This window comes from Mixophyes fleayi, chromosome 1, assembly GCF_038048845.1.
Source record: "Mixophyes fleayi isolate aMixFle1 chromosome 1, aMixFle1.hap1, whole genome shotgun sequence".
In the NCBI taxonomy this organism is placed as follows: Eukaryota; Metazoa; Chordata; class Amphibia; order Anura; family Limnodynastidae; genus Mixophyes; species Mixophyes fleayi.
The window spans coordinates 409596147-409622679 of record NC_134402.1 but is presented as its reverse complement, the minus strand read 5'-3'; the positions used below and the strand labels follow the sequence as shown (position 1 = coordinate 409622679).

General features: G+C 39.3%; 1 protein-coding gene across 1 annotated transcript in view; it reads left to right on the top strand.

Annotated features, from left to right (window-relative positions):
• AP3B1 (adaptor related protein complex 3 subunit beta 1) overlaps window positions 1–26185 on the top strand; it is a 150766-nt gene extending 124581 nt beyond the window's left edge. Inside the window, 3 exon segments of the mRNA XM_075182307.1 lie at window positions 8487–8584; window positions 16256–16394; window positions 24687–26185. Coding sequence (XP_075038408.1) covers window positions 8487–8584; window positions 16256–16394; window positions 24687–24840 — 391 coding nt within the window. The 3' untranslated portion in view covers window positions 24841–26185.
• Window positions 26186–26533: the final 348 nt, after the last annotated feature.

Genomic DNA, 26533 nt, shown 5'->3' with positions numbered 1-26533 from the left:
GGCACTGAAAAGAGGATGTTTTTACTTTCCAATAAATGTCAGTGCAGTAATTCTCACCCTAAGACCTACTTTTCCCTAATTATACAGCCCTCTAGACTGAAAGGCATCTGATGACATGAGGAAGGGCTCAACACTTTAATTGTCATCCCATGGTAATGACTGCCCAAACATCAGCAATTTATAGCCTGTGAGAGAAATTTTAAGTAAAATATCCTCTTCTCTTTACATAATTAATGAGACCTATAAACACTGATAAACGTATTGATACTTTTTTATAATTTATTACAACATTTCTTCTATGATGAGCTCGGAAACTGATGCAGGAGTAGATATGAGTGTCACACATCTTGTTAGAGTGTCCATAAGCCACACTGATTTAGATGGTACTTTTTAATTTATATCCCCCTCCATTTTTTGCGTGTGAACCCAAAACAACTGCCTTTTTCGATCAACATCTGATTGGCCTATCTCAAACTCCCTCAGTCCTGACCAATACCAAATAGATGCCAATGTTCTGATAAGAGCCTGAAAGTTCTGCATTTATGACCGTTATTAGCTCTCTTTATAGAAGCAAACTTTTATTTAAGGTTCAGTGAGGTGTTCTAAATCCCCCTCTCACACCCATCACTCCCTGCAGTAGGTTCTCAACCTTTTTCTTTCTGAGGACCCCCTAAAAATGGTTTAAGAAAAAAAGTGAGATTTTGATATTTAGTTTTCCTTAAACATGTTCCCCTTATTCTCCCCCACCCATGCGGTACCCAGGTCCCTCTTTTCCCTGATGCCCTCCGCTGCCCCATTCTCCTCCGCCATCCACATCACAGGCCTCTTTCTTCCCTATTGATCCCAGTGCCTATAATCAGCCAGCTCTCGTGTATAGAGATACAAAACATTTGTTTACTTTAAATTTTACAGTCTAATAGGGATACAATTATTTTTTACTGCCCCCCCCCTTCTTTTTATGTAATGTGCCCGGTAGTATAAGCCCTGAAATAGTTAGTTTATTGATTGGACAATCTGACTTTTCCCGTGTTGAGTAAAGGCTGCTTGCAATGATATATACAAGCACTGTACCATAACACATTGATTTATGCAGATCATCACCTTTATGTTCAGGGAGGTTTGCTATATCAGATATAGAAAAACTGATTACTTATGCTAGCATCACAAAGTAATTATTTATTATTTTCCTATTAGGCAAACAAGACTGATCAATATTACTGACCAGCCAACAATAACCTACAACACTGTAAATAGATTTCCTTCATATATCAGCTGTATATTAGTTTTAGTGATCTGCGACAATGTTATCTCAATGACAAAGGTGAAACTGAACTGTCCAGAACTTGGATGTTTTATACCTTTTTTTGCTTGCCATCTATATTTCCACAAAGATAATCTGATATCGGAGTGGTTTAAAGTTCTCTCTACTCATCTGCCTTCAAGCATGCTGTAACAGTAACCAATCCCAATTATTAAAAAACAAAACCCTTTTCCCTTCCTCATCATCCAGCTTACCACCCTGTATCCCCATTCATTTGGCCTTCAATTTTTGAATATTTGGTGTACAACAAACTAACAAAGTTTCTCTCTTCCAACTGTATTCTGGATCCCAATCTGAGTTCTACCAGAAGGGCGCAGGATTGCAATTCCTCATCACCACCAAATCACTGAAACACATCATTAGGAGGACCACACTATTGGTACTCTTGATTCGGACTTCATTGGTCCATGTGGTGGTATGGCTCCACTTGGTGGAAATTGTGTCAATATTATCAAGTTTGCCCGAGACGGACAGTGTAGCGGTAAATGAGTTGTCATCCAGTGTCTGCAGAAGGGGCTGTTTAGCACTTCCCAGATACACAAAATTATATATCATTTTGCGCTATGCTGATACTGTTGAAAAATCCTGTATACGTTTGTAGGTAGCCCCATCAACATTTTGTGTGGGTTTTTTTTTCATGGAAATTGAATGTTAACTCAGTGTTAATAATTTTATTTTTATAGTGCAGAGGTAAACGGTTTTCTATAATTCCCTTTATCATGGCTTTGGGTGACACCGTTTACACCAGGACATAAAAAATGTCACTGCTTTAAATAGATCCTTGATTAATGTTTGTTACTATTTTGGATTATTAACCAGGGGAGATGGTACATAGAGATAAAAAGGGAGAGCTGGGAGTGGATCACAGTTCCCAGCACAGCAGCAAAGTATTACATACATAAAGAGTCCTATTTCACCTGTGTATAAAGAAAGACACAGGTGAAATACATTTCTCTGAGCAAACGAACATTCTGACTATTGAGTTGGAGGGGGCTGAGCTACATACAATGTGGGCCTCCCAAACGGTCCAGAGGCTAATGAATTGATTGGGGTGATCATGAATTACGCTAGTGCTCAAACTTGTCTATTTACCAGACTTTGTTGACAAGAGCAGGTATCATTGAGGGGAGGGGGGTTCAGATCCTATCGACAATTTTCCCCAGATACAGCATAACTTTGTCAGCAGCCAAGGGAGGGATTGCCATAGATAACTTAAAGTGTGTCTGCCCCTTTCCCACTTTCATAGTAAGCTGACGTGAAGGGTATATCGCTTTTTGACAAAGGTTCATCTTTAATAGAGAATAAGGTGATTATATTTTAGAACAGTTTGGAGCCTCTGGATAGTTTCACATTTCATTCTCAAGCTGTTTTTTTGTTTGTCTTTTGTCATTTTTATCATGTAAGGGTTCTCGCTTTAGTATGATAGCTTTTTCATTGTGTTTAACAACTAACAGTAGTAAATTTAGGGATGCCAAACTCCCTGATCTTCTATTTTTTCTTGCTATAATGTACTCCAATTTGCAATGTCATTTTGGTTTTGTCATTTGTTCCTCTATTTGCGCTTGAATGTTATGGTTTCATAATGTTTTCTGATTCTTATATATTATGTGATTTCATATGTTAACACTTTGAAAATATCCAGTAAAATACCCTATGATACCAAGTTCTACTTATAGTATGTAACAGTCCAGCCCCTGGATGTCCAGTTTTGTCTTCTCTCTATACTTTAATGACTGCTCAATCAATCCACAAACATGGCTGTAGAAACTACTACTACTCTGGGGGACGTTGCTGCCATGGGGTTGTCTGAGGGTGCACGGAGTTGGCACTTGGTTAACACTAAACTTGCTGCTTCTGACTCCGCCCCTCTGCAACCCCTACTGATCTCCGTTTTGTTTAAGTGCCCAAGGAGTTGGGCTGTTTAGGTACTGCTCTGCAGTACTTGCTGCTAGTTTAGTAATGTTATTGTTTTATTAGTAACCTTCACTTGTAATGAAGATTAGGAGGGTATAATTGTAGTGTACACTGTTCCTGGTAGTTAGAATGGAACATAGTTTAGTTTTTATTTAGATGTCTTTAAAAATAAAAAATGTAAGAACAAGCCGTGACAGCCACTATAGTCTCCCGACGGGTTTGTCGCTGATTTTGAAAGAGAGTGCCGGCATCTGTCTGTGCAGTGGCCATATTCTGTGAGTTACCAAGTCCCACACCAAGATGAAGGGGGGACTTGGATCTCATTTGAACGCAGGATCGGAGGAAAAGACAAGTCTGCACTGCATGGATGGCGATCTAAGGAGCTGGCCATGCAGCAGCACAATGGGCAGGATATGGGTAGAACATCCTCGGAGATGCAAAACTATTTAGTGCGGGGAGTGTAAGGAGACCCCCCTCACTTGTTGATATGTCCAGAAGCGGGAGAATTCTTCAGATCCTCCTGTGGGTGGAGGAACATGTTCGGGAATAAACACTGCCGAAATTGCCTGGAGTGGACAACTGGAAAGCAGATTACCTCAGCAGACACAAAATCCTCTCGGTATAATGGGCTCTGCACCCTCAAGTGTTCCAGGAGTTGGTTAAGAGATTGGGCTTGCCGAACATGGATCTGATGGCGTCCAGACACAGTCGCCAGGTTCCCAGATTCTGCACAAGTGGCAAGGATCCCCTAACATTTGCAGTGGACGTGATGACCATGAGGTGGAAGTTCAAATTGGGGAACCTCTGTTCCGATGATCCCGCGGGTTCTCAGTCTGGTCAAGTGGGGGGGGTCTGCCAGTAATTCTGGTAGCACCAAACTGGCCCAGGCAACATCGTGTTATTGGCAGAAGGATAATCGCTGACAACTTTCTTTTTGTTTTGTATACATATATGGGCATTTATATTGCCACGCAGCTGGTACCACATACAATATGGGATATACCGAGCGCGGGCTTGTTGCCAAGCAGCTGGTACCGTGTATATTGTGGGATATACCGAGCGCGGGCTTATTTTTCTCTGGTTTTGTTTCAAAATATTGCCTTTTTGTCATAGCAGCCGTCCATCAAGCCTATTTAAGGCACATTTGGGTGTGGCTCACAAGCCAGCCTTTGTTAGATGTAAACCCCTATACCTGGGAGGTGAGTGCATCTGATTTTAACTGCATTTTAATAGTGTTTAAAGCATATATGTCAATGTAGGACCTGCATATAATGAGGTGCCCTTGATGTGGGATGCAGGCTTAGGTCTTTTGATCAAAATACTAACTAATACCTCATGTTTTCATTTTGCTAGACACACACAGATATGCAGTTTAAAGGATAAGCGCTGACAACTTTCTTTCTATTGGCAGAAGAGCCTGGCAAGGCCCTCCCTCTCAGGCCAGACCTTCTCAAACATGGACCTTTTCATTATCCAGTCTTGCTTCGATTGGCTTTAACCGCGTCGCTGTTGAGGCAGGTTTCTGGAGATCAAAGAGATTCTCCTCTAGTGTAGTAGCCAGAAAACCGGTTTCGGTGAGGATCTACCACAGGGTGTGAGGCATCTATAATGTGCAAGAAAAAGTCTTACAACCCTGAGTCCTTCTGGATGGCCAGGTTTCTCTCTCTTTTCTTCAAGATGGTTTGGAAACTGGGCTTCAGCTCAGTTCCCTAAAGATTCAGGTCTCTGTGCTCTCCATTTTCTTTCAACGCCGTTTGGCCATGTTACCGGATGTACGTACGTTTCTTTAAGGGGTGTTGCATGTTCAAAAAAAAAATATTTTTGTACTTACATTAAATCTCTTTCTCCAAGTCCATCTGGGGTACATGGTGTTCTCTCTCTTATTACACTTCTGCTGGTTGGATGTTTGTTTGTCTTCCCTTCCTTGGGGCTTTTGTATTAACTGAGATCAGTAGGAGTTGCATGGGGAGGAGGGGTGGGGGGGGGGGGGGAGTCAGCAGCAGCAGCAGCAGCAAGTTTAGTGTTCACTATTTAAGTGCCAACTCTGTGCGCCCTCAGACAACTCCATGGTAGCAGTGTCCCCCAGATGGACTCTGATAAAGAGATTTAAAGTAAGTACAAAAATCATCTTTTTAAATACTTAGTAACCGGTACTATTTTTCTTTAAAATTAAATAGGTGGTTTTATTTCTAAAATGAAATGTATGTTCAATCTCTCAGGTTAAGTCATATAGGGCTGATCTATCTACTTTGCTTTTAGGTGCAAAATGTACCCTCAACTTTTCCAAACAATCAGACATTGACTTTCATTGTCTATCTTGCACTTGATGCATGAAAGCTAATTACTCATTGGTTGCTGGGATGCAATGGTAAACAGTGGTAATGTTCTTTGATGTGATGTTAGTACATGAAAATGAGATTCTGTATAAAAATACATTTTAAAGAAATCACTCTGCATATAGAACATGTTTTTTAAATGCTTGTTTCGCTCATGGGTTGTGAAGATGGTTTCTGCTTAGGAAAGTGAAGGTTTCTTTAAAATAATTGTTTGCAGTTTTAGGGTGAAATCATTTATTTCCAGACTTTCTTCAAGAACCATACAACATAAAAGCATCAATCGTCATAATCATTTTCCTTGCGTTGTTCCAGTGGAAGCACTTTGTCTTGAATCAAATGTAATTGATCCTGAAGCAGTGTAATCACAATTACTCACTTTCTTAATTGGCCTGCCCAAAATCAGAAAATGGAAACCGATCGGCAGTGTTCAAATCAATAGCGTTATAGCAGAAGCTCTGGGGGTTGGGAGATAGTGGTAATGGGCAGATCAATTGACTTTAGATGCCAATCACTGGCTATGTGGTTTGCATAACAAATGTTTGTTTCCTGCATTAAAGGGTATATGTAAAAAAAGAAAACTATGTGTGAAAGCCAGGAGTTGGTGCTGGAAACTGTTGTTTGTTTTATTCTCTGGAAAACTAGCACAAGATTAGTCAATAGCGGTTTTATTTGATGTTTTTACAACTTTATGAATTGTTTGAAATCTATTTTATGACAGTTACAATGATAATCCTGCAACGTGTATTGAACACAGATGACATTTAAGAAAACTGGTGCAGAGGGTCGATGGTGTTGACAATAGCAACCAATCAGATGTTTGCTTTTATTTTCTAAGTTAATGCTAGAAACCTGACTATTAGAATCTGGTTGGTATGGGCAGCAACACCACCTTTTTCAATTGTTCATAACTACCACTTATGATGACGCATAATGGCAAAACCTATAGTAGAAACGGAAGTTAACCTGGAATCCTAGAGTCTCACCTTACAGGGTCCCCAAATACCATGTATTACCTGCTTTCAGTAGAAGTTTTTAATTTTGTTAGAATTATAGTCATTTAACACACAAGTATGTGAGTTTTACTAACTGTGAAAACTTTGTTTGCATGTACAGCCATTATTGGAGATTATACAGCTGTTTATTCCACTTTATAGACCCTGTGCTCCGCACAGTGAATTCATGCAGCCTTCTCTTGAGGCTCAGCCCTGAATAAGTGATCTTTAACAAAGTTGTCAGGGGTTCGTTCCTTGGGAACTGCTGGGGTCCCAGTTATGGGGCACTCATGGAGCTGACAAGGGGGTATTCATTTCTATGGAATTGCATTATGACCTATAGGTTCAGGAATGGCTTAGTTAGTAAGACATACAGCGAGGGATAGAGAAATAACAGCTGAGAGGGAACCCTTGCCCTTCTAAACGTATAGATCCATAAAGCAAGATTGAAAACTCTTATGGCAAGGATATGGAATGTTGTAGACTGGTGCTGTCCAAGATTTTACATGGTGAGTTCTGCATGATCACAGGCAAAATATCAAGGAAGAAGTCTTTATTGTGTATTAATCACAATTTATTTTTAGGCTAGTCGGGTAAATTCTGTCATCCATTGAATTAAAAAGGGGAGGAATCATAAAGCTGTTTTCTGATAGAATGTTCAAACTTGTTTTTATTACAGCCTATCTGAATGAAAATAATGCAGTAAACGTTCATTACACTGAACCGGACACAAGCTGCCTGTTGTCAGCCTTCGCATATTTATTGACCTTCAAAGTCTCCATCTTACAAAGTTAGGCTCATCGCTAACCTAGTGTAAATATTCTTTTAAAATATCATGGACATTAGTCCATTGATTTCCAATTATAAGTAATTTATAATGCTTGCTAAAATGGTAGCCAAAGGCGTATCAAGAATCAATATCTGACAGTAATCTTGTAATCCACCTCCATGTTACTATGTTATGCAGTTTGTGTGTGGCATTGATTTTATTGTCCTTCAGGATTCACTGGCATAACTCATGGTATTTATACTGATGTATGCTTTATATGGTATTAATATTGAAGTTCTGCAGTTATTTTGGTGCTGTTAGGTGTCTTCAGGTCCATCAACAAGTACGAGCTAGAGATTACCTGTTATCCCTCCAGTTACAGAACTCAGTGAGGGATAATGAAGAGTGTGCTCTCTGCCATGGTCCAGTATGGTACAGAAGGAGACATGGCGAGTGCCTTGACTCAACTAGCAGTTTAAGATATGGCAAATAGAATGTGACATGAGCGATCTGAGCATGACGTTTTGGTCCAATAGTTAGGAGCAACATAAAAAGTTCAGCCTGAATATAGTTATTTTGCTTGGAAGTTCCGCTCGCACTACCTGAATTCATTTGTATAATTAATGCGGTGGTTGTGCCGGTCATGGTACATGCCAGCTGCCCCTTTTACACAGAAATTCCGTTTATCCAATTCATTGGATACCAAAGTTTTTCCAAATGTCTGGACTACTAGACTTTAGGGAACAAATATTTCTCAAATATTTGCTTTTATATAGTGTGGGCAAGGCTTTTTAACCTTTGCTGTGTTTGTAATAGAGTAGTGCATTATGGGAGTTGCCGTTTTAAAAGCTATTGAAGGAACATGGTATAGCTCACTAATACAGAATGATAAATGACAGCACGATGCAGCCGCTCATTTAGTGGATTACACTTATTTGGGGCTCTGACTGACATGCACATACAACTTGACAAGACTAAACGGTGTCTAGTAGATCAGGTATCAAGCTCACATCTTGAATGAAGGTTTATGTATTTTTATTACACTGCATTTGAACCAAAAAGCCTCACTTACGATATTCCACTGGTATTAGTGTTATTTTATAAAGCCTCCACTGTGTGCAGTAATACCGTTTCTCTTTTTCTTTTTTTTAAAGCACTAAAGATGATCAGTTTAGTGTTGGCATTCAGCCGCCTCCAGGAGAACTGCTCTTACCAGTAACCATGTCTGAAGCAGACCATAGGAAGGAGCAAGGTAAGTGATAGAAGGTGACGTTGTCATGTAGTAGACCTTAGAAACACAATACCACATAGGTTAAAGGTGCAAATGTGACATTTAGGGAACCAAAACAGTATTTTAGAATTTGTCCAAACTTATTGTGAATATAGAAATTAATTGAGTGAGCTTAATTTGTGAAATCGTTTCTGTATTTTTAGCTCCTCCAGGTTATAGCTGTGCACGTAAACCTTAAGGAAGTCAGGATTCAGTTGGCCAAATAGTAAGGATTCGGATGAACCCAATTCTTGGTAAAATGGTTTCGCCGCATCCCAAGTGTAATAATTACATCCACCAGAGAGCAGAGTTCAGACAAAATACCTTCTAATTTGTTGAGTGCCGTGGAGTTATCACTTTTAGTGTTGCAAGTATAATGAAGTCTTGAATGAGTAATTCAACAAAGTTATACCTGAAAGAACATCAGCAACAATTTAAAGCAACGTTTAAGTATCAAATCCAAAGAAGCCTAGCCTACCATACCATAGTATACCATAGTATAGCATACCATACCATAGTATACCATACCATAGTATACCATACCATACCATAGTATACCATACCATAGTATACCATACAATACCATAGTATACCATACCATAGTATACCATACCATACCATAGTATACCATACCATAGTATACCATACCATAGTATACCATAGTATACCATACCATAGTATACCATAGAATACCATACCATACCATAGTATACCATACCATACCATAGTATACCATACCATAGTATACCATAGTATACCATACCATACCATACCATACCATAGTATACCATACCATACCATAGTATACCATAGTATACCATACCATACCATACCATATTATACCATACCATACCATAGTATAGTATACCATACCATAGTATACCATACCATAGTATACCATACCATAGTATACCATACCATAGTATACCATACCATACCATAGTATACCATACCATACCATACCATAGTATACCATACCATACCATAGTATACCATAGCATACCATACCATAGTATACCATACCATACCATACCATACCATAGTATACCATACCATACCATAGTATACCATACCATAGTATATCATACCATACCATACCATAGTATACCATACCATAGTATACCATACCATACCATAGTATACCATACCATACCATACCATACCAATGTAGCAGCAATTAAACAGAGGTTTAAGCTAATAAAATAGTTGTTGTTCATATGTACATATACTTTCCCATTGCTCTTGCTGCAGATCAAAGCATGAGAGCACCAAAAGCAATATAACGCTGCTAACAGTGTCAGTTAGTTATGCATACTAATGCTTATGATTTATTTTCCAAATGCACCAGACATGTAAGTGGCATCAAATATGTACGACCGTTAATATTGTCTAATTAAACAGTCTTGGTGTGAGTGTCTGAATGATTTGCTTGCAGTAATCTAGGATAGTTTTGTATGTGGACACTAGGCCTGCTAACATGTATTATTGATGTCCCATTGTCCTCTCTCTTGATACTTTCTGCTGGCTAAAGCCTTCCTTGCTGCTTAATAGCTGTTCTGCAAGTAAAGGTGAGTGCTCTGCTTACCTCCTTCCATGACTAGCTGATGAATGTGATTGTAGTGACTACATTTCAGTCTAATGCTTCGGATTTTGTGGAATGTGAAGCCCCAGCAGAGTGGCACAGCATGCTGGGAGTTAGCGTTCCACAACAGCCGGAGAGTCGCAGGTTAAGCTTGCAAGGTCTTATCTGTTACTTCAATATTTATATCCAATGAGGAACACAACTGCTAAAATTAGAGCTGTAAATATGGAACTGTTCTTAAAAAAATAAATAAAAAAAAAATGTTGTGCTTATTGTGTCTCTTGTGGTATAGTGATTAAAGTACATGTATTACAAAGTTCAGAGTCAAAGTAACTTCAAGAGGATTTGTCACCTCTGTTGAAGTTTCTCTCTTGGTAATTACAAACTAAGAGAAGCATATAGGACAAATCTTTTTCCATCCCCAACAAGCCAAAACCAGCACTTCTCGTGAACTAGAGCACAGACTTAAGATAGGGTGGCAACAATTAATATACTATCCGGGCTGTTTAGCATGCTAGTTGTATTTATTAGCATATTACCCTCCTTATCCCACCAAGAGCCTTGTTTAGGCTATATACACACTGGCTATGTCAGAATTATCTACCTGATGTGTTTCTAACATATATTAAGCAGGTGCAAATGTCTGTGATTGTAAGAGTGATATTCTGACTGTGTATGTTTGCCTTTAACTTGCGTGGCGCTGCAGTGTGTTATTTGTTTTATTTTTACTCCTTGTGCCATTTCATTGTCCTCACATCACAGGTAGAGCACACTTTTAAGCGCATATCAAATTGCGGTTTACGTGTGTTTTACTTGCATTTATCATGTTTTTAGAGATGCATTGCAAACACCAGTGTATGTAACATTGATCTCTCCGTGACGGGAGCTATTTCAGTGCAATGGCCCGGGTATAATTATTTGTTGCATAATTTTGAAATTGTATAATGATGTGACGATTTTATTTCACATTTCCACCACTATAGCAATGAGCTTTAAATGTTTCATTGCATCCAGTCCTGTGGCGATATAATTCTATGTGTTTTGTGACCGTTTTACTTCCCTGTGTGACTACTTCTATATTCTCTGCAGCAGTTGCATATTCTGGACTCTGCAACATTATTCAGTCCTAGAAACAATGTGTGAAGTGTCCTGTATAAATATTTAGCATATTACCTGCATGGGTGATCTCCCTTACCATTCTCCAGCTAGCCAGGATAACTTCATGGGGACCCAGGATGATTTTTATTTCCTCGTGTCTACATTCTGCTTTCCTTGTTGTATTTTGTCCAGGTGGTACCACAAGTACAGAGCTGCTTTGTAGTGTATCTTCTGTGCATGTTTGGTCTCAGTTCTACCCTGCATTAAAAAAAAAAAAAACCTTTAAATAAGTAAATATATTGAAGTATTGCATGCTAATGCCGTGGAAAGCATTTTAGCTTTTTGTAATAGTTTTAGCTACTGATTTAGTTGTTGATGCACGTTTAGCATGTCTCTTTTGCCGTTTTGGTGTTCAGTGTTTTATGTACCATGTGAAACCGAGACGGTTGATTGTTTATCTGAGTACCACATTAGTGATCTGTACTAAGATTCTGAAGCTCATGATTAGTTCCGACAGAAAACCATATTTAAGTGTGGACTTTACATAGACCTGGACAGTTAATGACGTTAGGGTAGATCTCTACAGTGTTCCTCTACTTTTCCTGGTGTGATTGTTTGTTAATGTATATGGACACCCGGCTGTCATTCTCTCTGTACGGTAATGGCTTACACTTGTATATATCACATCAGACGTTGGGAGACACCACTTTGTGGGCAAATTCATTTAACTACAGGACCTAGGAGATAGTGACATGACTGAGGCTCAAAATGTGCTATGTATGTAATGTAAGCAACAGATTATACCTTAACCCTGATTACAATTTGTTTAATCCTTCCACTAGTGGAAACGCAGGTTTTTATGTTCAGCATATACTATAAACATATCATTGTGCTTATTATATCTGTAACACTTCATAAAACAATGTACTATGCGGAGTGCAGTTTCTATACATTTTCCAAAACCATTGAAGAATAGTTGCTTGATTTTCCTAAATCTTTAACCTAAACTACCAATCTCATAACCACGTCAGGGCCATCTTTTCCATTGGGCACGATGGGCAGCTGCCCGGGGGGCCCCATAGGCACGGCTCTTAATGAGAATAAATAATCCTGCAAAAGAAAAAAACCTGCAAAAAAAACCTACAAGGGTCACTGAGCAAATACATCTATCTATCTCTATCTCTATATATCTGTATCTGTATACATCTATACCTATATCTAGGGGCCCTGGTGCACTGCTTTGCCCGGGGGCCCATAATGTTGTTAAGATGGCCCTGAACCACGTGGGAGTAAATCCTCGTATCACTCACTTTAGTAACTAACCATGATTCTGTCCAGCAGTTAGCAGTGAAGTTACTTATGGATACTCTTTATTTTGACAGCGATTCTATTTTTATAAATTCTCATTTTGGAAAAAACCACACTTGAAAGTTACAGCGAAGGTATTTACTTTGCCTTATTAAGATTTATGAATCTATCTTACAACTCCCCTGCAAGCAGGATGCTAATTCTTTAACTAGTTGGACATGTACTATTTTCTGGCCCTTAACTACCTCAAGCAATCATATTTGATGCCCCTTAATTAAAGCAGCGTTTTTTCCCCTCACCGGGTTCTTTTCCACCTCAGCAATCGAGACAATACATTTGCTTACCATGCTGCTCTCCTAAGTGTTCTTTTGCATGTAAATTAATCTTAATTCAGTTTACACTGTCATGCTGAGTGGTACAAATTGCCTATAACAATAAAACAGCACGAGTTAAAATGGGAGGGGGCTGGATAGGCGGATTGAATGTGTTCCTTGTCCGATAGGATGTTACTTTTCTTTATGCCAATACATTAGCTGGTAATAATGAATCTTCTTTTCTGAAAAGCATGGTATAGTTGATTTTTTTTTTTAAATTTTACTTCAATGGAGCAGTACCCTGTCTTTTATGGAACATGTTAGACAAAGCATTAATGACAAGAGTGTTGAGGTTAAATATGAGGCGATGTATCCACTTGTATGAATGCTATCCATCTTTCCATTTGCAGAAGCTGGACAAAAAAAGTACCAGCTTTGTACAAAATTTCCTTTAATTACAGACTGCAGGAAACAGGCTTTTAACATAAACATAGTTGCATTCATTTACTGAGCATTTGCTCTTCAATATAGCTTAATGGAGAATGTTTAAAACCTAAATGAGTGTGTACATCTCCCAGCAGTGTTAGGTCAGCTTGTACTCTAAAAGCAAACCGTATACTACCTGCATTTTCTCTCTCTCGCTGCTTGCTTTTTTTTCTTTTCTCTCTCAAAGCTTCTGTCTAATAGTGTGGTTAAACAGGCTAAAACCGCATGTAAAGTTTCATCATTTTGTAGTTTCTGGGTAGATATGCTGGTTGCTGAGCCTTTAGTTGCCCTTTCCTGCTGAGTAACTTGTTACTTGGAATAGCCTTATTTTAACATTGCCCGTGGTCCTTTCCAGGCCCATTGAGCAGACCTCCAGCAGAGGGCACTTTCATGCCTTTAGGATGTAAGCTCTCAGGAGCAAGGCCCTATTTCCTTTGTGTGCTACTTCTACTATTCCATCACCCCCTGTACCTCTTGGCCTGCTTTCCTCGCTCTGTTTTGTTAAGCTTCGGCCCACTTCTCGCTGATTTCTACCATCACTTTCACACATTGATCCAGATATAATTTGATTTGCATTACCATGTTACCTGTGTGTGTGTGTTTGTATTTTTGTTCCTGTATGGCGCTGCAGACCCTTTGTGGCGCCTGATAAATTAAAGTTAATAATAATGTCCTCTACCAACCACTAATTGGCAGGCTATCTGCACAGCTCCACTGTGATGTAACATCGTGATTGTTTTTTGTGAACTATGTTTGGTGGTACCCAAATGCATAACTACCATAGTAGCTGGTAGTTCTCATATATTTGGGAGGGGGGAGGTACCTTTGGGGCTTCCCAAATTTTTGCTATGGGCCCCACAAGTTTCTAGTAAGGCTGGGTACATACTACAGAAGTTTCCGACCTATGTGTTATCTGCAACAATTGGAACCGGTTTTTTTTTATTATTTTTTTTTTTAGTCATTTGTGCAATCAGCATGCAGATTCATGTGGTTCAACTATATTGTAAAAGAGATATAAAAAAAGGGGAGACAGTCCTGTGTTTTCGTTTTGTTTGTTTTATTCATAAATGATACCATCAAGTAATTCTTTGAAGCTGGGAGCAATTAAGCTTAATGGCAAAAATTTTTGCTGTGTTTTTAATATTTTTGATAAATCTTAATGGTGTTGTTAGTAAAGAGTTTTCTATTTAATATATACGGTATATTATGGGAATAATGTAAAATATAGGGATATTAGAAGCCACGTCTATATTAAAGACAAGCCGCACAGAACCTATATTTACATAAGGAGGTGCGTGACCTTCACTGACGGTTATGCATCACTTTAACCAAGATAATCAAAGGACCTTACCGCTCAACAAAAATAAGTTATACCGATAGTCGCTTTATTTATTGCACACATACAGTAGTCGCATCGTTTTAGTTTTTATTTATACATTTTACTTAGAACGCAAAAAAGGATTTTATGTATTTTAATGGAACATCTTACTTTTTATGCAGAATATAAAAATCTCAGTTTGGAGTTTCTTACAGTAGTAAATTCCATAGGTGGTTATATTATATTTTAACTGCTACCTTGTGCTGTAAATGGATTGATGGGAATGGAAAATACTGTTGACTCTGTATTTTGCAATGCAAGTGTGTTTACATTACTCACAGCCGCACCCCGGCTGACACTTGTGACCATTTATGCATTTAGTATGTTTTCATTTTCTTTCATAAATCTGAAGCCTGGAACTACCATTCGGTCTAAGGACAACATTTAAAAAATGCTTTTGTATGCTTTATATTAATCCTTCCTTGCTGATGCATGTAGTTCTCACATCCTGCGCACCGCCAGCCTGCGGGCTTTGAACTAGTGTGATATTGGCAGTGTACCTTCTGAAAAGCTAGTATATTTGTTTGGTAGTCATATAGATAGGTGAAGTACAGTAGCTTAATTATATAATAAGGGTGGAATAAACACTAGTCTGTTAAGCTTAGCTTTATATAAAATCTAATTAGTTGAGGTATGTTTCTGGTATACCTATAATTGTGTTATACCTCACATTTTATATATGCAAAAGCTCCTCTCACAAGCCACGCCCAGAAATGCACAAGCCACGCCCAGAAATGCACAAGCCACGCCCAGAAATGCACAAGCCACACCCATACATCATGGTACCACACGCCATGAGTCTTTAAATAGCGACTGCTGGCAATTATGAAATTGTGTGACAACCTTGACTTCCCCCAATTTAATGCAAATAAGTAAGAATATTAATATTTTTTTTAAAGTCTGGAAACCCAGCACAAAACCAGAAAAAAAAATAAACCATTTTATGAGGAGGAGCAATGTGTGGAGACACAAGGGGGTGTTTTAAATGGGATTTCGAAAAAATAGTTGTAAAGGATTATCACAGTCCCATTAAACTGTATTTCAGAGGTCCAATCATGGGGGGGGGTGCCGGCAATCGGGACAAACCAGAGTGAAGGAGGGGTGTGGCCATGCAAATAAAGTCTAGGTCTGTCCCTGGGCAGTGACCTGTCCGCTCCTGGGATTATGTTAGTGTGGACAGGACTGTGAATGATGGGTGAAATGAGGGGGGAGGGAGCGTCGGTAATTGGGGCTTCCTACTAAACTGATGCAGAAAGATTGTTCAGTGTTTCTCAGCAAGTGTATTTCTTGCTCTGGTGTTCAGTACATTTGTGGCACTGGAGCCAACAGTTCAGAGTGGCTATTTTGATTGCCTATGTAAATTATAAGAAACATATTTGACCCTTTTTGAGCCTCCAAAGCCATTGTCTAATATAATGTCCTTACTGTCTATGGTGAAGCAAATTATCCATCTCTTGTAACGTACTTTTTCTGTTTTATTTGCACAGCAAAGCTGACGGGTATGAATGAGCATTCAGCGACCATTACAGTATCTCCACATAATAGCACTCCGCAGATAGTGGTGCAGAAGTTTGTAGCAGCCGCCAACCTCGGGGTAGTTGCTTCGGGTCAAAACAATGTGTACAGGTAAGTGTATAAGCCACTTAGTGCGGGACACACGATGGCTGCTTCTTGTATCACTGGACAGAGAAAAACCAGAAAGACTGCGTTTGTAAAGTGCTTTGTATTCCTCATGACGTTTATATGCAATAAAGTTGGGTTATTTAGTAAACCTTTAATTCTTTCACATCTGCAGTATTTACAGGAGCTTATTTTTATACAAGGCAGTATGCTAACTAAAGAAACTTATCTTTTTTTAGTTTATTTTATTTTTATTACAGATGAAACATTTTTTTTTATTTTTTTTTAATCAATGTACTTCTATTTTATTTCTTTCATTTTAATGTGGTTTGCTTCCCAATACTAGCTGCACAGCAGTAGCCCTTGCTGTATGACATTTGTGGTCTAGCTGTATATAATGTAACCTATGGGGTTGGTAAGCAGTTCGGTGAGCCTGAGAAGCTGAAGGAGTTACCAGTGATTGCATACTCTTGCTCCAGCAGAGCTCAGACCTGTAATAGATATGTGAATATGTATATTCGTGTTTGCAGGTTTATAAGATTCTTTAGAATACTATGGCTCAGGATAGTTTGTTGTGTTCACCTTCAGATAAATGCTGCACATCGCGAAATGACACAGACAATGTAAAACTGGCAGTAGAACACATAGCCGGCTCACACATCTGCAGAGACTAGGCCGATGAAGCTGTAAGTTGATCCTTACCGCTCCTCGGCTGCCCCTGCTATTTTTCAAATCTTTGATTGTTACTGTTTGTGTTTTGTTGGGTTATTATGGGCTTGGGGGTGTTTGTGCCGGTGAAGGGTGCAACAGTACTGTGCCACAATTCTCACCTTGTACGCCTTTGTTTGTTGCTGTATTGCTACATATAAATTTAACATTTCTCTATCATCCACTGTGGGGCATTAGACCATTGGTTATAGAGCCTCCCTTAGGACATCGACACTTTAAATCCTAGTACTTCTCCATCATGCAGGGAACTGGGGTTTTTAGCTTGCCATTAGGCCAGGGTGAGTTTTTTTGTTTGTTTTGAAGGGGGGGGGGGGGGTTGGGGGGGGGTTGCTGCTGATCTGCCAAAGAAGCCTGTATCTTTTATTTTGCATTTGAATTTACCTCTGAGGCAGTTCCCTGGAGCAGCCATCCACGCTGGGCTGTCTGCAAACTGAAGCGGGCTGAGGAAGTGCTGTGATCGATATCACCTGTCGTAATCTCACTTCTAAAGTGAGATGTCTGCTGACGTAGGTCGTAGCGAAGTGCTCTGTTCTATCAACTCCCAATCGGGTGGATGGAGCAGCAGTAGACCGTGCCGGGAGAGTAGCAACATAAGTCCTCATTCCCAGCACTGGTGAAGAAGCGGTCAGCTTCCAGTTGGGCCTGGAAAATGCTAAACAAGAACATCTCCTGGTTGTAGGCAAAGTGACCTGTCTTCTACCTCTTTTGCTGAATCTTCAGCCAATTATTCCATGCGTCTCATAGCAATGCCACAAGACAAACCGGTTTGGGCAATATGTCTTGCTAAATCAGTACAGGTTCTTGTTAATGTATTTCCCCCTCTTTAGAAAACATTCTATAAATAAGTTGCGGAAACAACAGTCCTGTCTTTCTCTGGTCTTGGACAGTGTTGGATTCTGAGAGCTCCTCCCATGAAAAGAGTGATGTAGCAGAGTAATCGGACATCAAGATGGCACGGGGCGAATGATTTAGTGCAGGCAGAAAGCCAGGTATTACACATCTAGGACAGCGGGCAGTCAGCAGTGTCTGGAAATATCCATTTAAATAGAAGAAAAAGGAGTTGCGTTCCTTATTCTCAGCAATTACAAAAATTGCTCTGCGAGTCATAGATCTGACCCATACAATAGGTTCAGGTAACAAGCAGATTGCAGACCCTTTATCCCTCACCAGGTGGGTACGGGGGGTACTGTTGTACAGGGCCCGGGCTCACCAGGGGGCCCAGTACAACAGTGCAGCACATACTTACCTGGGGGCCCGCTGTCTTGCAGTCCGCTGGTCTCCGCTACTCTGTCTTCAGCCTGGCTGTCACCGTGACAGGGGGGGGGTCACGCGGGGCCCGTACTGGACCCCATGATTTCTGAAGGCGGCCCTGTCCCTCACCAAAGTAGGATGCAAAGGAAATTCCACCTAGTGTGGATGTCCCTATAGCACGATTGTCTTAAGACCACCTCTAGTCTTATTCCGAATACTACAGCCAGGAAGTACATGACCATTCTTAAAACTAATTATAAGTAGTGGTTGTTGCTTCATGGAGACTCATTTTAGCCTCTGATTGGGTCAACAAGGCCACAGAAAAGCGGCAAGAGCAACTCTTACAATGTTTGCAGTGTGGGAGGCCTGGGTCTGTAGTGGTAGAGGTCAGGATTCTAGTCTCAGCTCCTTATGGAGGACAGCAGAGAAGTAAACAGAGTTTGGCCACTAAGAAACAGTAATCCAAACCCTCAAACAGGCTGCATGACGGACAATATGCAGAGCTGCAGAGACTGTGGTGGGAGCCTGTTTGCTGCTTTTATTAGGGATCAGTGGTTCAGTTCCACTTCAGGTCTGTGGGTTAGTAGTGTTCTAGTTTTGAGATTATTGATCTAACTGCTCATTTCCTGTGGACCAACTTAAATACCAGGACATGCAACTAGCCATTCAAACACTACTTACAGCGGGTGTAATTATACCAGTGCTAGTAGCACAGGGAGATGAGTTTTCTTAAACTTGTTTCTGGTTCGGGAACCAAACGGATACTCTCAGCCAAATGATCCTCAAGATATTCCCCAGTCATGTTCAGGTAAACATACTCACATTAGTAAAGTGCATATTGGCAGACACACTGTACCTCTGGAGGCTGAGACACAGCATTAACGGGGCTCTCTTCTTGCAATATGGAATTTTTGGGGGATGATGGAGAAAATGGGATTTGTATACTTTTAAATCATTTCCTCTGAATCTATGGGGCATCTGAATACGCAGTAGTTGTCCTGTGAAAAACTTTACCAAAGTTTAAAATGTTTGTTATTTTTTTCACGAATGAGGATGTTTCTCACTGTTTTTGTTTCTTTCTGGTTCTGTCCTGTGACTTCCCTGCAGGATGGGGAGGTTATAAGAGGGAGGAGCATTTAGTTGTTAGAATTATTTAAAGTGCCCATTTCCTGAAGGAGGCTCTATACCCCATGGTCCAGTGTCTCCCATGGTTCCAGAGAAAACGATTTAATGTAGGTATATAATTCTATGTTTGTGCAAAGCTGTGGAACATGGTGATACTACTACAAGCACCAAACTATTAATGGCAGCCAGGGCTTGCTGGGACCTGTAGTGCACCTAGCCAAAATGGAGTTTTTTATTACCCCACAGCTCAGGAGTGTGGGAAGAGCCCTAGTGCTTTCTGCAGGGGTGGGGGGAGTCTGCTTTTTTTGTGGACACCATGCCCCTAGGAAATCCAGCCCGGTGCTGGTTGTCACTATGGCAGAGGGACCCCCAAGCTTAGTGCTGGTATTAGTAAAATCAGGTGGATCCACACTTTTTGCTCCCCCCCCCCCCAATAGGTTTCTAAATGCTTAACTTTAGCAACTGTGGACAGTCACAATGTCACCATTTTAGCCATATGGACATACTGAACCTTCCGACAGTTTGGTGTCGACAGATTGACCACCTCCCATAAACCTCAGAGAAGCATCAATTAGTTTATCATAACATAGCATAAAGTGTGTGTCTGTTTTATATAAAAGGTTCCTCTCCGCATAGCACATGGGTGTCGTGCTCCTCATGATTGGTACAGAATGTTTAGCACATTTATGAAGCAGCCTATCCTGATTGAAATCTGAGCGCTCCTAACATGTTAATCAGAACTTACAGGAATTGCAGTTAGACAAATGCCACCTTCAGGGGCCTCTAACCTTCACAAGGACCGCACATTAACCTTAATCTCAGTAATAAGTTAAAACAGTACATTTAATCAAAGAGTGAGATGCCTGTCTGTAACAACATACCAGTAGGTATTTAAACAAGTGTTTACATGCTATAACTAACAATCGACCAATAAAGCGGGAAGGAGCTGAGGGCCGCCTGTTGCCATAATGGGCCTAAAGTAATGTATAAAGATGTAGGGGGTATATGTATCAAACTTTTTAAAAAGAAAAAGTATAGATGTTGCCCCTAGCAACTAATCCGGTTCTAACTATCATTTATCTAGTGCATTCTAGAAAATACATGCAAGAATCTGATTGGTTGCTCTGGGCAACACTTCCACTTTTCCTTTTTGGAAGGTTTGATACCTATCCCCCGTAACCTTCAACATCACGTGTTATACTTGAGAAACTAGCCAAAAGTTACGTATCGGAGTGAATCTGCACGGACAGCCTGGTGGACAATTACTGTATGCCCCAGGACATGTAGGGTTACACCACTGAAATTGTGGTTCTAAAAGGACACTTTAAATTCACCCAAGAAAGGAAAACCTTTCAATCCAACCGAAATGATTAACTTTAGAAACTGCAGATGGACAATGACATTATTTTTCTGAGATACCCTGTGATCATGTAACACAACAACTTAATTAGACATCCTCTGATGCATACTAGACACATGACTATATCTCCATTACTTGTGTTGTAAAAGTTGCCCATAAGGAAGATTATTTTGTTTCACTCAGTGTGATATTTTTAAAGAGTTTGTTTTTAGGACTGCTTAACCTGACACAGAATCACTCTCTAGAAAACTTGTCTTGAAAGATGAACTTAGTCCAAATAAAATTAAAAATTATTACAGTACTCCATTTTGTACAATGGTGTTAAAGTCACTTCTTTGGTAACCTCTCAGCAAAATATACATTTTAAACAGAAACATACATTCTACAGGTTTGTTTGTCTAAATGATTTCCCTTTTAAGCTTTTTACATCAGTAGTTGCATTATATTTCCTCACACTAGGGGTCAGCAGCTGACACTTTAATAGAGGCGAGAGATTTCCTGAAAATAAAGCACAGACCTGTCTAGTGCAGAATAGTTTCTTGCACTGTGAGCTGCTACAAAGACAACATTACATGAATGGAAAGTTATTTTTATTATCATTCATTTGTATAATTGTATTAAATCCAATAGCTGGCATTTTTGAGTGCCAGCATATCAGGGATCAATTCATAAAAATAATATTGAGCTTAATTTTTTTTTTCTTGACTTCTAGAATATTAGAAATCCTATGCTAATTTTGTCAAGTTCAGTGGGATATGGAAGGTTTAAATTCAAAATGTAATTTGTACAAAGTGTAAATGTAAACTTTCTATGGCAAAATATATTATTAACCAGTCTTATTAATACATGGGGGATCTGGTGAACTGTTGCATCATTGACCATGTTTGTTGGGTGATGTCATACGTTGTTTGTAGCCTGTGTACATCAGAGCAGATAGGTGATGTTACTGTGTTAATCAAATTTATGCAGCATTTTTGGTATGTCAGTGTAATGTATTTTATTAATTAGCTTGATTGTTAAATTAAACCCAATTTAATATTTTCTGGGGCAGATTGTGATAGACATGGCCTTTAATGTGTCTAATAGGTGAATGGTGATAGTTACATGTTTGCTTAGTATTTCAGCTTTTTGCTTTGTGGTGTTAGCGATGTTAGCCTATGTTTTTCTTGCATGTTTGATAACTTTTTGCTAATTATTTTTATACTGATAGGGCAGGGCACTGCTTCGCCTCATTGTCTTCTTTGCTAATAGGATTCTGTCCGCTTCGGCAGTCAGTAATTGAAGGCTTCATGTATGGAGGGAAAGTTATAGCAATGCAGCTTCTGGTGACTACACAACAGGAGAGGAAATTAGCTGGAGGATATAGAACAATCAGACGGCAAACCACATATGTACATTACAGGGGAATACAGCAAGATGATCTATTATGTTTATATTATTCTCATTAAACAGTACATGTTATATAGCATACGGTCATTTGATAGCTGTGATATTAACTATATAAAATTGTGGCTTGACATCAATGTTTTAAACATACATTTACAATTCGGGGCCCAATCCTTTAACACTGTGATTATTTGTCCTGGTCAATTCCTGTAAGACTTTATATATAGTGTGGTGCAGGTGCTGTATATAAGCAAGTTCAAAATGCAGTCAAATTACAATCCTCTTACAGCTCAACAAAGTGTAGAGAGAGAGTTTAAAAAGATAAGATTCAAATAATGAAATAAAATACAAAAGAAATGACTAGTGGCCACGTTGGCTATTATAACGCTTGTTACCAAAATCTCTAGTCCTGGGAATGCATCCTTTTTGAAACAAGTAACTTAGGAAGCGTTTAATCCACCGGGATAACAACATTCCATTGATAGTGTGGGGTTTGAGATCTTCCACCAAAGAACTAATTGTGATTAATGCTGTCACAACAGATAGATAATATATTCACTCTCTCCAGAGAGGCAACACATACACAAGTGATTTCGCCCCTCTACCAACACATGTTTAATTTATGCTTGGGAGTCCATCCAAAACTGCACCACATATTCCTAGCTAACAAAGAAAAACTTCCTATCTTGTCAGCAGTTACATACCTGCACCATGCCAGGAAAAGTACAAGTCTCTATTTTTCAGGAACAACATGAGTATCCATCTGTAGAATATAATGTCTCTAGGTATCAAGACTTTTTCTCATTCTGCCTAACAATACGCTGGATAAGTCACTCTGTAATTTTGTATTTACATGACTACTTACATTTCATCCATCAATGTAGGTGTTTTATATATGTTTGTAATGTGTATCCTTTAGCATTAAGATAAAACAAAGTTCTGTCTTTAAGACATCCATGTGGCACGCTGATTTGTTGCGTAATATTCCAGCAGGCATGCGGCATGCACTATGAAAACCGTAAACTAACCGCGCTTATTTATATGAGCGGAAGTGATGCTGCAAAATAATTCACTACACTTGAAAATTGATATATGTATCTATGGACTCTTGCAAGGGAGTCTTTGCCTGCTGCAGAATAGTATTTGTTTTACAGTATTTGTTTATAATGATAAATATAGATTTTGTTTTAAATGTATAATTTAGCAGAATACACACAATAAGTTGCTAAATAGAAAAATGTAAAAAAAAAAAAGGCACTCAGGCAACATCAGTGTGGAGGAGGAAATAAATATTGATCTTAATGCTCATATAATAAAATAAATAGCAATGATTACATATAAACTGGTTAACAAGATTTAAATGACATGTTATGCTTCTCTAACTAGTGTAATGCGCTGAGGTTTTGATGTGATTAAAAGAAATAAATAAGAAAGAAATTACTTTTCATTTAAAGAGAATCTGTTTCCTGCTTAAGTGGCTAATATTTTAATTAAGTCTAGTGTGAAGTTTTTTTTGAGTATCTTTGATAAACTCTCTTCTTTATGTTGATGGTAATTAAACCGATCCCTACAGACCACAGTATGCGCTGTGGAGGGCTAATTGTCAGACAGGAGATACTGTCCAGTTGGTTTGCTATTGAGGAGCCAGAGTGGTGGCTGTCAGCAGAGCGGTTTTATTATTTTTGTATTGTTCGCTGTTGTCAGGGCTAACTGCATGCTTTTGTGGCTGGAGATGTTTCACAAATTGAGGCAGATGGCTCCGATTGAGACACGTGTCATTTAGAAAGGGAAGAGGGGAAAGGACTGCAGAGAGGGGGTCAGCGCAGGTCGCAGACCTGCTCCCGTACTTGTTAGTGTCTTCAAAAGACCATGTGCAGCAACTTTATTGTTCTCAAGTTAGCAGCAGAAAGCGGGGTCTTACTTTGCATGTTATACCATCAAGGCGGCAGCTTCCCTATTCTGGCTCAGCAGTTGCTGTGCTGGCGGAATGAATTAGCCGGATTGACAGAAGTTCTTTGTACCTAAGATGGCTTTTCTGTCAATTTTAAGGCACAAAAGGACAGTTTTTCTTCTAATTACGTGTAATTAGGGGGATTGTTGTGTCTTGGAATTTTAAGCAGTGCACACAAATTCAAACAGTTTGCATGTGAACACAACTAGACGCACATTGTATTTTGCGTTACAGGATGCATCTATTTTTTTGTGAGTTTTAGCTTTGAAAAAGATGATTGGGTGTAATTGGCAGCCGTGATTTGTTAGTAAATGTACATTACCCACGCAGAAAGGATATGTTATAGGACAGTATGTTGTGCTAAATGTTTAATACACAGCATTGTTGTGCTTCGGACAGTCTTTCTTTATAAACGTATTACAAGCCAGTGACCATGTCACGGTGTATACATACGCTATGATCTCTCTACCCTCTTTCCTTCCCTTTTATATTGCAGATTTGCAGCAAAGACTGTGCACAGTGGGTCATTGATGCTAGTCACCGTGGAGCTGAAGGAAGCCTCTACAGCACAGCTCATCATAAACACTGAGAAGACTGTGATTGGATCTATTCTGCTGCGGGAGCTGAAGCCTGTCCTGTCCCAGGGGTAGCCAGCTTACATCTGGACTTCAGAATCTGGCACACAACAAAAGTGCCTGGCATCCACTACTGCTGCCTTTCATTTATAATAATAGCCTTTCCATCTGGCAGTAGTGAGAAGAATACACTCTGGACAATCTTGTCTCCTGCTTCAGAACGATAGTGGAGCTCGCTAACCAAAGATCATACGTTTTTCTGTCGGTTACCTCTGCTGTTAAACACATTTGCCATTTGTTACATTTGCTAGTTGTTCTCTGGAAACATTCTTAGTTATTTGGTTGTCTTTCTTAAACACTAGTCCTGTACGTATGTCTGTGGTACTAAAGTGGGGATGTCTGCTTAATGTATCCGTTTCATATCCTTTGACGTTTCAAAGTGTTCCGTAAAATCGGACCTTCATCGCCATCAGTTTTATATATGTAAAAATCATTCCTCCTTTCATTTCACATTCTTCATTACGTTTGTTACTGCCCAAGTAATTATTTGTTGTGGTAACAAAAACACAGAATAATTACACAATGTGTGTATGAATAATATCCGAATAAAATATTTTGCTACCGTGGCAGCAATTTACTGTACAACTTACTACATTTTTAGTCCTCGCATGTTTGTCTATTCAGGGGCCTGCCACTTACTTGTAAGTAAGACCGGGGATGTAAATACTACTTCTTCTTTAATATCTTCTAAACAACTTAGTCTTACAGGTTGTTTAGATATTTAATCATGATGCCCTGATCTGATCCCACCAATGTGTCCTCAGTGCTGAGTCGTTGCTTATTGGGTTCTATAGAAATATAATGCTGTCGGGGACTGGTGGATCGGTAGAGAAAAAACGGGATGTTGCCCAAGTGGCGCCTATGTGCTGTTGAGTAAACAGAGGGTGCAATGTATTCAGTGTACATGGAAATTTAAGTTAAAACAGATGAAGAGCAGTGGGCTGAGGTAAGCTTGTTCTTTGATATGCTAGTTACAGGTAAAATAAAATAAAAGGTGGTGTTGTGTGAGCTGAAATGAATGTAACTAGTAATATTGTAAAATTAGCATTAACAACAAGGTATTGTGTCAGAATAAAAAGGTGTTTAACACGACATAAGCATGTAATTAAAACAAATGCTTTAAAATATGCACATTTCAAGGTCGTGTTAGAGTTTCTCACTGCTCTATAGTTTACTCAAAGCCTGGAAACACTTGATGCCCACATGTCAGATACAATCAAATGGTTTTTCGGGTTTTGTAAAATCTGTTTAAAACAATAGTGATTGTATAATAATGTTATACTAGCACATGTAGACTGGAGTTCTGTCACTTAGTGGAATACATTGCAGTAGACCTACATTAAAATCTGTTCTAAAAGAATCTTGGATATCGTTTCTGCAATTTTATTTATATTTATTTTTGAATGGGAGCTAGGGCTGGCTGGCAAATTTTATCCCGGGGGCATGAGAGTTGACTCAGCAGCCTATTAGGAACATTTTAAAGGATAAACAATGCAGGTAGCCCAGTGACTCAGCCATATGCAGGCAAAATTCAGTTTGTTTAAACCACACGCATTATAGCCATTTATCTTTGTCTCAGAATGGGTTGATGGTAGAACAGAGCGGTGGAGGCATTGATACTGGCACACTCGCTGTTTCCACAAAGCGCATCCACCTTACTTCAGTGCTACATGGTTCAGTAATGACTTGCTTGGTATTTCAGCAGCTA